General features: G+C 43.5%; 1 protein-coding gene across 8 annotated transcripts in view; it reads left to right on the plus strand.

Moving 5' to 3' along the window:
- ATP11C (ATPase phospholipid transporting 11C (ATP11C blood group)) overlaps window positions 1-13115 on the plus strand; it is a 120668-nt gene that overhangs the window by 32578 nt on the left and 74975 nt on the right. Inside the window, exon 1 of one of the 8 annotated variants that reach the window (XM_084640299.1) lies at window positions 1096-1116. The exons of 6 other annotated variants lie outside the window; for them this stretch is intronic. In XM_084640299.1, the coding sequence (XP_084496425.1) occupies window positions 1111-1116 (6 nt within the window). In that variant the 5' untranslated portion in view covers window positions 1096-1110. Of the gene's footprint in view, window positions 1-1095; window positions 1117-6663; window positions 6751-13115 lie in introns of those variants that run through there. One more of the 8 variants, XM_084640300.1, reaches the window with a different exon arrangement.

Genomic DNA, 13115 nt, shown 5'->3' on the forward strand with positions numbered 1-13115 from the left:
GCTGCTCCCAAAGTTCGGGTCAAGAATCCGTAGCAAGGAAAATAGATCACATCAGAAGCACAGGCTAGAGGTTAGTTAGGACTGGACAGTGGGCGGAGGAGGTGACATGAAACTTGCTCCAGGTGAAGTCTGAACCATGCAGCACTTATTGCAAGCTGTTTTCTTGGCCACAATTGAACTCCCTGCCTGATCGCCCTGGATGGGCGGCCTGTAAATGGCTGTTTACAGTTCAGCTGTATTAAGTTTCATGCACTAGCAGAAATGGACATCCCTTCCAAATAAGCCTGGAACAGTCAGACTTTTGAAGTTTTTATACCTTGAGGGTGATAAGGCCTGTTGGAATCAAGAATGACTCTCTCAAAATCTGTGGAGTAACATCAGTTTAAGGTGGTTTGAAGGAGATTGCAAACAGGCTCATAAGTTTTGCTAGCACAATGTTATTGAGATATATTTCACAATAAAAGCCATATAAAAAAGTCCTTGTTATCCTCACTCTGGGTAAGAAATATATTTTCCCTGCTATATTTTATTTATCTGTTTATTATGGTGGCGTATGATGATAACCGCATAACTAATTCTGATTGGTTCCCCCCCCCCCACCTGTGTTAAAAGAAGTTGATTCTATATAATGCTGTTTGCATTTGGTGTTACAATTGTTGCAACCTTGGCTATATTTTTCGGGCTAAAATTATATGAAGAGCATGAGCCTGAATACAGGTGAAAGGATATTTGTTTAAAACTCCAGCTTTGCTCTGCTAAAGCATTGGACTTCAACCTTTCAATTAGAATCTGCTATCAAAGCACCCCATACCCTCCAGTGAAAGTGAAAAACTTTCCAGCTTGTCCCTACTTAAATGATCCCTCCTCCTGGAAAGCATTTGGTTTAGTTGAATGCGCTTTGCGTCATACCACACTGATCTTTGCTCAGCTTTTGTGCAGAGGTTGTTTTCCTTTTGATTTTGCTAGGGTTTTTTTTAATAATTTAAAACCAGTATTTTGCTTCCCTGGATTTTCACATTTTATCAAATGCCTGTTTGATGTCAAAGCTAAATTGGTTTAAAAGCTATGGAATTCTCTATAAATCAGGAACTATGGCTGACATTATGGTCCATGTGGGTAAGAATAGTCTGTTTAGTTACTTAATTACTAAACGTTTTGTAGAAGTGTTGCAGTCAGGTATTAATTAAAATGCCACTTCTGTGAACAGTAACTGCCTGCAAACAGTCACGTAAAAACCTGCTACAAGCAGTATGATAAAAATGGGGTGATAAAATGTGGCAATAAAACAGACTCAGACAGAGAGCCATGTTTGCTGTAACTAGGAGTCCGGTGGCACCTTAAAGATGAACAGATTTATTTGGGCATAAATAAATCAATAAACCTGTTAAGTCTTTAAGGTGCCACCGGACTCGCGGTGTTCTTGTGGATACAGACTAACACAGCTACCCCCCGATACTTAGTTTGCTGTAGATGAGCTGACTTTTGAAAATTGCCAAGGAGGTTAGGGGGGCGTGTGCATGTGTGTGCGTGCGTGTTCTTTAATTGTTGATTTTTAAAAGTTTTTTTCCCCCTTCTGCATCAGTTGGTAAATGCAACAATACAAGGGTAATTAGACTAAGGGCTTGTCTGCACTTACCAGGGGATCGATGCATCGGCAGTAGACCTGCTAAATCGATTACAGATCGCTCTCCCGTCAACTCCTGTGTTCCACCTCATCGAGAAAAGTAAGGGAAGTCGACGGGAGAGCATCTCCTGTTGATGTCGCGTAGTGTGGACCCCGCGGTAGGTAGATCTAAGCTACGTCTATTTGAGTTACGCTATTCACGTAACTCAAATTGCGTGGCTTAGATAGAATTTCCCCTGGAGTGTAGACAAGGCCTAAAACTGTTCTGTTACTTCAGAAATTCGAAGCTGAATAACTTGACTTAATATTTCCTATACCTTTTGGATATATTTAGGGTAGGTTGCAACTCCCTTCGGTTGGGGAAAAGCTTTGTATTGTTGTGTGCTCTGTAAGTATCTTCAGTTTTTAGCATATTTCACTTTCTAAAATGTCTGGGGTTTTTTTGTTCCCCCCTCCCCCCCATTAGATCCTTTTCTAGGACAGCTGTTTGTGATTACCTTGTGGAGTGAAGAGACAGCTGTGGTGAATTTAGAAGTTGTTTTGATTAGTTTAGTTGTTTCAAATATATTCCCCACGTGGTTCTTTCTGTTGCTTGGAGCCTCAGGAAAGCCGCCACTTGTTGTTTCTGTTAGAGTAACACTGGTCCCCAAACTTTGTGTGTGTGTCTGTGACGGGCCTGGGCAAGACCCCTGGAGGGTGGGGAGGGAGCACCACCTGACCCAGTCCCACTCTGCCCCCCAGTGAACGAGGGATTGAACCTGAGTCCTGGTTCAGTGCCTCCATTGGCTGACATAGGAATTGCTAATTTTCCATTTGTTATACGTGTTATCAGCAACCATACTTGATCCTTTGTCTTATGCAGGGAAAGAAACCCCACAACCCTTAAATGATTTGAAGAAAACCATAAGCCCTGACATTTTGCTCTGCTGATGTCCTCTCATAGGCTTACCAAAGGAGATGAGGGTTTGGAACTCAAAACTGGTTACTTTGTATAGTAAGTCCATTACCTCCAGTTGCTTTATGCCCGAGCTGTAATTTATTGCAAAAGCGGGCACTTGAAACACAGCAATAATCCACAAAAATATTTTAAAAGAGAAGTTTAGGAAAGGGGGAGAGAGCTGTTTAAATGCTTATCTTGATTTGTACATGATGGAAACGGTGATACATTGTAGCAATAGTGCTCTGGTGTTGTTGTAATGTATACAGCTAAGTAATACACACTCAAAGCAGTGAGGGGGGTTAGGCAAAAAGATCATATTGTTGAGTTATGCGAGTTGTGCATCTGACTTCTGTGCATGGCTTTGAAAATGTGCCTTTCACAGGTTTCAGAGGAGCAGCCATGTTAGTCTGTATCCGCAAAAAGAAAAGGAGGACTTGTGGCATCTGAGAGACTAACAAATGTGTTAGTCTCTCAGGTGCCACACTAACACATTTGTTAGTCTCTCAGATGCCACAAGTCCTCCTTTTCTTTTTGCCTTTCACAGGGTGGATTTTGAAGGGCAGACTAACATAAAGACTCTTAGTGGAACAGCTTCAGCACACTCGTGTCTTTTAAAATATCAAATGGAGAGTGAATACTTAAAATACAGTTGGTATTTGTTTCTAGGCTGATGTTTTTAAAAGGAGCCCTTTGAACTCTAAATGTAGTTTGAACTTCAAGTTTGAAAGTTGATTAGTGTGTCTGTGAGCATAGAATAAGACCTCCAGATGGATTGATAGGCTTTTTAAAATAAGCTTAGAAGACAGGATAATTGTTTGGGAACACAGCTGAAATAGATTCTAAGCTTTTGTTTTCTGTCTGACCTGTTCCTGCATTTCTTGGTCTTGTGCACCATAAGGGCTGTTGGTCTGTTGAGGTGAGGGGAATGTCCTACATTGTGAGAGTGAGACTTAAGTGACTGCTTTTCTTTCCCAGTTTCTCTTCCTTTTTCTGTCTTCACTCCCATCTCATTTTCACATATTTCTGGTCCTTCTGTTACCTCATTATTATAGGACCAGCTTGTCCCTATCTGGAGGAAACCCTGTGAGTGAATAAAAGTCTGTAGGCTTGAGCTCAAAGTTTCCTGCAAGATTTCTCCTCAACGGAGGTGGCTTTGGGGACATGGGGAGTCCACAAAGCCACTCTAACTGTGTCTTGATCTATGGAATCACAACTCCTCTTTAATAGGAGGTGTTTGATTTGTAGAAAACAGTTACAACTATATCTACAATTGTTTGAAAATTTACATAGCTTGAGCTCCAGTTCTGTCTCCCTTGTTGACCAGGAGCAGTACCCTCTCTGGCATATGTGCTACAGCAAGTGGCAACATCTAGTGTCTGAATAATATACTGCAAGTCAGCATAGGTATCATAAGCTTATGCAATCTATTTCCAACCCCTTGTACAGAGGCTGAAGCTGTCCAAATGGCATTGTAATAGCCAAAGGAGGAGGCTGGGGTAATTTGAGACCTCCCACGTTGTACATGTATGTTGGCCTAATAACTCCTAATCCTCCAGCCCCGTTTGCACAACACTTGTGAAAGAGCTTTTGCTTTATCAGAACCTGATTTAAAAACCTCTAATACCCTCAAAACCCACTGAGCATCGGCTTTATGTGGAGCCCTGCAGCTCTGGGTTGGGGTGGTCCTGATCCCCAGCAGCTCAACTGTGAGTGCAGCTTTGTTGGAAGGTCTACAGGTAGCAGCATAAGTCACAGTAGAGACTAATTGAATGTGGAGTGAGTGCTGGTGGTGGCCCTGAAACATCTCAAGAGGGATCCCTTGGAGTGGGGGTCATCCTCAAGTGAAGCAGGTAGGGTGCTTGATCTTCCTCACTTGCCAAGACGCCCTTTCCCCTTGGTCAGTGGTGAGGTTCCATGGATCTCGGGGCATCCACAGATTGCTGGAACCCTTGTACGGAGGGCCAGTACATCTGCACAGCCAGTGTCTTCCGATCCTCCTGGCGTCCAAGCATTAACAGGACCTCTGCATGCACTCCCTGTTGGGCAGGTGTTTCCAGCAGGCAGGGAGAGAATGCATGCAATATCATGTTAACAGACAGCATAATCTTCTACCCTAAGCTTTTTGCGGGAATGATGAAGTGACCACCCCCAGACTCATCTCTCCCCCTCCCCCCCACAATCCGGGCTTCCATGCTCTTTAGATAAAAATACATTTGATCTGCCACTGCTTACCTGTGCAAGATAAATCTGAAAAATATTCAGGAGGTCCTGTTCCCTGACCTCTCCTGCAAACACCCAGCCACTTACAGAGGAGAGTGATAATGCAGCCAGTGGAAAAATCTAATTGTGTGATTCATCTCCTCTGTGGAGGAGCCTTGTGCCATGGGAAGCTGTGACATTTCTTATAGTAACTCCCATGCTGATTACTAGCCTTTCATACATGGAAAAAACAGGTAGATCCACCAGACAATGAGACTGACGCTTGACTCATAGATAAGCAATGTATTTTCTTTTTGGTTTTTATAGCAAAATCTAAATCTTGATTAAATACAGTAGAAAAATCCCTAAATCCTCTCTCTCGCTCTCTCTCTGCTAATATACACATATTAATGTGTATATTACACACAAAAACAGCAGCCTCTGCTTTTAAATTGCTGAGAACACTGTAGTTAAGGTCTCCTTAAGCCTTCACAACCAATTAGTCAGTAACCTGTTAATATGGTTTGTAAAATAATGAAGTATTTAGTGCCATTGTCAAAATAGCAGCTTTCATTTACACAGCAAAATGAACAAATAACTTTTGTTAGTTACATAGAAGATTTTGTATGTGCATTCGCTTACATGTTAACTGGAAAATCAGAATAATTTGCAGTGGGTTGCCCAACTGTTTGTAAAAACAACGAGGAGTCCTTGTGGCACCTTAGAGACTAACAAATTTATTTGGGCATAAGCTTTCGTGGGCTAGAACCCACTTCATCAGATGCATGGAGTGGAAAAATGTAGGAGCAGGTATAAATACATGAAAATATGTGAATTGCCTTACCAAGCGTGAGGTTAGTCTAACGAGACAATTCAATTGACAGCAGGATACCAAGAGAGGAAAAATGACTTTTGAATGGTAACGAGAGTGGCCTATTTCAGACAGTTGACAAGAAGGTATGAGTAACAGTGGGGGGAAATTAGTATTGGGGAAATTAGGTTTAGCTTTTGTAATGACCCAGCCACTCCCAGTCTTTATTCAGGCCTAATCTGATGGTGTCCAGTTTGCAAATTAATTACAGTTCTGCAGTTTCACATTGGAGTCTGTTTTTAAAGGTTTTTTGTTGAAGAATTGCCACTTTTAGGTCTGTTATTGAGTGACCAGGGAGATTGAAATGTTCTCCTACTGGCTTTTGAATGTTATGATTCCTGTTGTCAGATTTGTGTCCATTTATTCTTTTACACTCTGTGCGTGTCTTTATTGGTGTTGACATACTATATTGTCAGGTGCCTTGGAATTTCGTGGGATAGAGTGAGGTTTTTAGTGCAGAAGATCACCAGAAAGTGGGCAAAGCAGGACAAGCCAGGCTGGGAAGAGAAGGCTGGTTGGACCACATAATGGCAGAGCTTTATGGCATTCTCCTTGTGGCATTCTCTGCCCAGATCTCTGGGGTGCAGCAGGTTAGTCAGGGGGTTTATGCTTATACTAGCTGTTGCAATTGAAAAAATTGAGGAGGAAAAATCAAAGCAGAATTGAAAAACTCAATACTGACACTAATGCAGACTGGTGAAGAAGAGGCAGACCTGTCTAACTGGTAGACATGGTCTTTGTTATAACTAGAGAATTGTGTGCTTCGTACGTTATTCCTTCTTCAAACAAGGAAGGGCTATGCTTATGGAGTGAACCTCGTATGTTTCATAAAATTGTTAGTGGGATTTTTCCTTTTTTTTCATTGTTTCTTTTTCTGATTGGGGAAGTTTGCAACATCCTGGTTAGAGTTCCCTGAGTGCATTTCTGGCAGTGCAGGAAGCTTTCATTTCCTCTCTCTTGAACTAAAGAGATGATAGCAAACCATATTTGGCTCCAGTCTGCTCCCTCTTGGAGCCTTTAAAGAGACTGTGGGACTTGCTTCCTAGTGTCCAGCATTCTTCTTCAGTTTTAGAAGGCATTGTGTGAATGGCTCTGCCTCTCACTCCAGGATCTCAGGTTTGTGGTGCTTGCTGTTGCCTCGTCAGTACAACAGACTTGTCTGTGGCCTTGCTTTCTTCTCTAGTTTCAGTGCAGTAATCTTCACTTCCTGGCTTCTCTCTCATTCTCATGCTCTGCAGTCCAGAGAGGTCTGACAGCCACAGCTCTTGCTAGAGGTGACAGTGCTGCATTGCACGTGGATAGCTGGTGACCTGCTTGAGGATGGAATGTACTACGTAACCGTAGAGATACTGGCTGCAGTTGTTGGCTTTTGCAAAAATGAAGGCGCTATATTGATCGTTCTGTAACTGCTCTCTAGGCTCGGAAGCCAGGCTTGGGGCGTGTGTGCTGCTCTTGGTATTTTTTGGAGCCCGTTTCACTCAGCTCTTTTCTTCACAGAAAGGCAGCCTGTATTGTTAGTTCATCTTGATCATTTAAGCTGCATTCCAGCAGAGGTGTGTGGGCACATCTGCCCGTGTGAAAACCCACCTTTTCGAACTCCCGTGGATCCAGTTACAAGTAAGTTTTCATAGGTAGGGCAAAATCTCCCCCTCTGCTAGCATGGGGAGGGGCAACTTGAGGAGCTGAGCAGGAGACTCCCAGAGCAGCTCTCTGACGTCCTGGCCTTACCCTGACCCCATGTGTGGTTTCGGAGGTGGGGAGTAAGTGGGGTGAGCATGAGAGGGATCGCTGGTCTCTGAGACATACTTCATCCGCGCTGCTCAGTGTGCATGGCTTTGGCTTTTACGTTAAATAAGAACGGCCATACACAATCAGACCAACGGTCCATCTAGCCTAGTATCCTGTCTTCCGACAGTGGCCAGTACCAGATGCTTCCAAGGGAATGAACAGAACAGGGCAATCTGTCGAGTGAGCCATCATCACATGTCATCCAGTCCCGGCATCTGGACTAAATGACACGGAGCTTGGAGGCACCCAGAGCACGGGGTTGCATCCCTGACCATCTTGGCTAATAGCCATTGATGCTGCAAGCTTTCCTCAGATCCTAGCTAATGCTGGACACCGCTAATCTAGCGTGAGTTTTCCAAGTGCCTTTTCTGCGTCTGGAATTTGTGTGTGGTTTGAGAAGCGTTTCCTGCAGCAGGGGCTTTTGAGCTGAGTGGAATGTTAGGCCATGAAGCCAGAGTGTGTTAGCTATGTACCGGTGCAGCAGCAGAGAGCGTGTTTGCCAGCCATTCGGCGCATGCTCAACGTATCGCACTGTTGGGTTGAGTTTCAAAGCAAACAACCTAAACTAAGGATTAAAAAGAGTAAGAGGAGTTTGTATGGTATCTGAGTGCTATATTTGCCTTTCTGGCTGTTAATTCCTTCAAGCAAAAGTTGGAAACGTTTCTGTATTAATTTAAAATCCAAGCCTTGAGTCTGGAAAATTCAGCAAAATCTGAGAAGACCCTTTCTATACAGGCTACATATGTGAATACCCTTAATTTTCTGTTTTAAAGTGGTCTAGACCTGTGACAGATACTGCAAGCAAATGCAGTATCTTTGGGGAAATATATTGTATTAAGTGCATCTATCCCTGTGAGCCAGGTATTTTATATATGATTGTGGCCTACTCCATAGGGGCGGGGTGGTTATCACAACTGTTTCAAGAACTAAAACAGTGGGAGGTGATTAAAGTGAATCACTTAGGACAGTGGTTCTCAGCCTTTCCAGACGACTGTACCCCTTTCAAGAGTCTGATTTGTCCTGCGTACCCCCAAGTTTTACCTCACTTAAAAAGTACTTGCTTAAAAATCAGACGTAAAAATACAAAAGTGTCGCACACACTTATTACTGAAAAATTGCTGACTTTCTCATTTTTACCATATAATTATAAAATCAATCAATTGGCATATAAATATTGTACTTACATTTCAGTGTATAGTCTATCGAGCAGTATAAACGTCATTGTATGACATTTTAGTTTGTGCGGACTTCGCTAGTGTCTTTTTATGTAGCCTGTTGTAAAACTAGGCAAATATCTAGATGAGTTGATGTACCCCCTGGAAGACCTCTGCGTACCCCCTGGAGTATAGGGGTACATGTACCCCTGGTTGAGAACCACGGACTTAGTGGTAAAACACCTCTAGAGAGATACCACCCTCTGAGGGAACTTGCATAGACTGGTTCAGAGTGGTTGGTTTCTGGGAAAAACAAACAACAACGGAAGGGCTTTTGATGTAAAAAAGCTGGGTTTAAACTGACTCAGGGCCTTCTTTCTGATGCAGCAAACTGGCAGGACCTGCTGTTCAAGGGCCCCATCCCTTGTGGAAGGGTTGGAAAGACTTTGGCCTACCAGGGCCCCTTAAGACTGATGGGTGATGTCTGGTTAGCTTTTATTGGTTTTAGTCTGTTTTCTCTGGAACGCTTTTGCCTTAAGAATTAAGGTGCTTGCTTAGGAGCAGCCGTGTGGCAACTTTTAACTGCCGGCAGTACTGTGCTCACAGCCCTTAGAGGGAGACGTGCCTTTAGACAGACTGCCTTGCTGGGGGATCGCAGTGTAAGGCAGTGAACTCTGTAGCTTTAAAATTCCAGGCTGGAGGAAGAGGGACACAAGTCTCCACCCACAAGAGGTGATGACTGAGAGCCGGAAACCTTAAATGAGGGTCCTTGAGGGATCACGGAGGAGGAATACAGGTGCATTCAAAATGAAACTCTGACAGCGTCAGGAAAGCATTCTGCAGAATCAGGCAAATCCCTACTGTTTAGAACGGGGAGGGCGAACTTTTTGGCTCGAGGGCCACATCTGGGTATGGAAATTGTATGGTGGGCCGTGAATGCTCATGAAATTGGGGGATGGGTGCGGGAGGGGGTGAGCGCTTTGGCTGGGGGTGCGGGTTCTGGGGTAGGGCTGGGGATGGAGGGGTTTGGGGGTGCAGGAGGGTGCTCTGGGCTGGGGCAGGGAGTTGTGGTGCAGGAGAGTCTCAGGGGGTACAGGCTCCGGATGGCGCTTACCTCAAGCTGCCCCCAGAAGCAGTGGCATGTCCTTTCTCCGACTCCTATGCGGAGGCACGGCCAGGTGGCTCTGTGTGCTGCCCCGTCTGCAGGTGCTGCCCTTGCAGCTCCCATTGGCCGCAGTTGCTGGCCAGTGGGAGCTGCGGGGGCAATGTGCGGAGCCCCCGGCTGCCCCTATGCATAGGAGGTGGAGTGGGGGACATGTCACTGCTTCTGGGAGCTGCACGGAGCCCTGGCATGTGCAGAACGAGGCAAGCCCTGGACCCCACTCCCTAGCTGGAGCTCAAGGGCCGATTAAAATGTCTGAAGGACTGGATGCGGCCCCCGGGCTGTAGTTTGCCCACCCCTGGGTTTAGAGTCTGGTAGGTACATCAGTCTCTGGGCAAAGATGCTCCTTCCTTTCAGTCGTGTCAGGCTGTTGGGAGTAGAAAACTAGTCATCCTGTCTTGGTTTCAGTTGGAGCTGCCCTGGTGTACAGCTTGCAGATACTTCCTGCTCTCTGATTATTTTAGAAAAGTGGCTTTGAAGATGATGATGATGTTGCTTTTCTGAGCATAGCAGTGTGGTTTTCAACATGTTTTAAAATTTCCTAGTACATAGCATTAAGTACCAAGAAAGAGAGACTCGGAGACCCCAGGAGATAAACTACAAGCTTAGTACTGCTGGGAACAGAATTCTCAAGGTCACGCAATTGTGAGTTTCTCCGTGTAGTCCATGAATGAAAATCTTGCATGCGAGATGGAATTTAGAAAGGACGGGAACCTAATTAAGAAATTGTTGTGGTTTGTTCTAAAATGGTCACTTGTAATCATCCAGGAAGCTTGCGTGTGGTTGCCAATCAGAAGCCACTGCAAATGTGTCAGCCCAACAGTATACTGCACATCCAATGCTTTCCACATTCAAGTAGAGAATTTCTGAGGGCTACAGGTTACTGGTGTCTTCCATATCATACAAACGAATACCCAGTATATATCTGTATTATGGTAATGTATCGATTTAGCTGTCAAATATTAATTGCAAAATTGTAAAAGCCACTTTTTCCTGCTATTTAATTGAGTCAAGGTCATTTAAAACTGGTTGGGATTTAACTTATAAGAGCTATTCCAAGTTGTGTTGCTCTTCTCACTAAATGAGCTTTCAGGTTCCTTGCCTTTTACATATATTATCTTTAGTTCGTTCTTCGTTGCATTAAAAAGACTTGCATGTAGTTGCATATTCCCTCAAGAACTGAAAAGACTAAGTAAATTAAAGATAATGCAAGATTTGTCACTATACTTGGAAATTGACTGCAATAACTGTTCTGTAATAGCTATTCTAGAATAGCTCTCGTGTAGAATGAGAGTGCCATTTGCTGGTTTAGCTTAATATGCTTTCAAAGAGGATTACGCGAAACTATTCTGGAATAAGAGCATCCACAGGGGGAGCTATTCTGGAATAGTTATTGCACTTTAAATTCACACCCGACTTTATTCTGGATTAATTTCCAAGTGTGTACATGAAATTGGTGACTGAGTTGTAGCTAACCCTCTGACTTTTCCTTCCAGCAGCAAATTTAAGGCAGTGGGACTCTTAAGTGTTTGATTTTGATTTATGCACAAATATTTCAGAATATGAAATGGTAATTGGTTTGGCTGTCTCCTCATGCCTTTCTCACCACTAGACAAGTGGGGCATATCTGCAAAGGAGACTGTAAAATCTTGAGAGCAAAGATTGTGCCTTCCTGTGGGTTTATATAGTTCTTATCACAGTGGGGCCCTGATCCTCACTGGAGACTCGGAGAACCACTACAGTGCAAACAATTAGTACTAATATCCTTCTGGAAATGTGTGGGGTTTTTTTTAATTTATTATTTTGAGGTCTTTTTGTGCTTCCAGGTCCAAATATTTTTCATCAGAGTTTTCTTTGGTTTTGGTTGGAGAAATGTGTGTGTGTGTGTGAGAGAGAGAGCGTAACAGGTCTGTTTTAACTATGAGAGAAATTCTTTTCATGTTTGACCTGGATTGCTGACATGTTTATAAATACCCTGCAGTCCTGTTGTTCTCTTTACTATGAAGGCTATCCGGTCGAGTGGCTTTAATTAAGGTGTGACAGTGGGTTAAAATTCATTTGTAGCATCTCACTCTGGTTTAAAAAAAGAAATCTGCCTGCCATATTTTAGCCTCATGACATTGATGTAGTGCTTTAAAGTGTAACTATGGGATTGCGTGAATCCTACAACTATCTGCATGAAACTGGGATTACATGGGAGTGTTTCCAGATGACTACCTGAGCTGTTCTCTTATTTAGTAGTGATTTCCTGAACCGGGGCTGGGAGCAGAATGGATTTTCCACATTCGGGCGGGTTCGTCTGGGAAATGCAGTGTTTAAAGAGGAGAATAGCACAGAGAGCCGTCAAGGAAAACATACTTCAACTGGAATGGCACAGAAGGAGAGAAGTGCAACTAGAGGGGAAACATGTGAGATGCGAGAGATGGACCTGAGAGACCTGACACAGGAAGTGTGGAAACACCCAATATTGTAATAGGATGAGTCAGGCCTCAAAAATCATAATGGGCTTTAAACTCCTGAAATTAACCAAAAAAAAAAAAGGATTAAAAAAAAAATTTCCTTTGGGATTTTCAGCTTCCAGAGTTCCACATTCTCAATCTGTCCTTTGAAAACGTGGAGGCTAGAAATGTACTTTTATCTCCACTTTCATTTTTTAATCACATGACACCGGGAGCTGTGACTTCAAGATAAACCCCAAATATGCTGAGACTAGAGATAAAATCTCAAGACTCGGTGGTATGGTTAATACCAGTTGGACTGGCCCTCCAGTGTCCTGATATCCTAGCTCATAGACGTGGGTATGATCCTCCTGGCCAGCAGATGGACTGTCCGAATTGTGTTGCCATCATTCACCGTGCCTGCCACAGCATGCCTCAATGGTTTCCACCTCCAAGGACTGGAAACAATATTTTTTTGTCTGCTGAGACTTTAAGTTAAGATTAGCATTGCATCCTAAAAATCTCTGTAATGTAACCTTTCCTTTTGAAACGGTAGAGAGTCCCTTTTGTGTTTCTCTGCCTGTGCTCACCACCCAGCTGAAATGTTCTTGAGCACCTGAATGCTTAAACGAGAAAAAAAAATAATTAATTTTTCCTGACACTCTAATAATACAGCTAACACCTGCCTTTTTGGCGCACTGCAGATGCTTCTACCCTGAGCAGATGAAAGTGCACTAGGGGACTTTTAGTGCAGGGCAGCAGAGTCCACACAGGTGCCTTGTGTTCAGAGTAGATTTATACCCAATCTTGCCGTAAACGGAAGTGCTCCTGTAGACAAGCTCTAAGAAGAATTTTTCTTAAATATTCACACACTGATGTTTTAGCGGAACATATGAAGATTAAAAAAGAAACAACAAATCCAAAAATGTTTAGAAATGA

This window comes from Lepidochelys olivacea, assembly GCF_965140295.1.
Source record: "Lepidochelys olivacea isolate rLepOli2 genome assembly, chromosome: 9".
NCBI lineage: Eukaryota > Metazoa > Chordata > Testudines > Cheloniidae > Lepidochelys > Lepidochelys olivacea.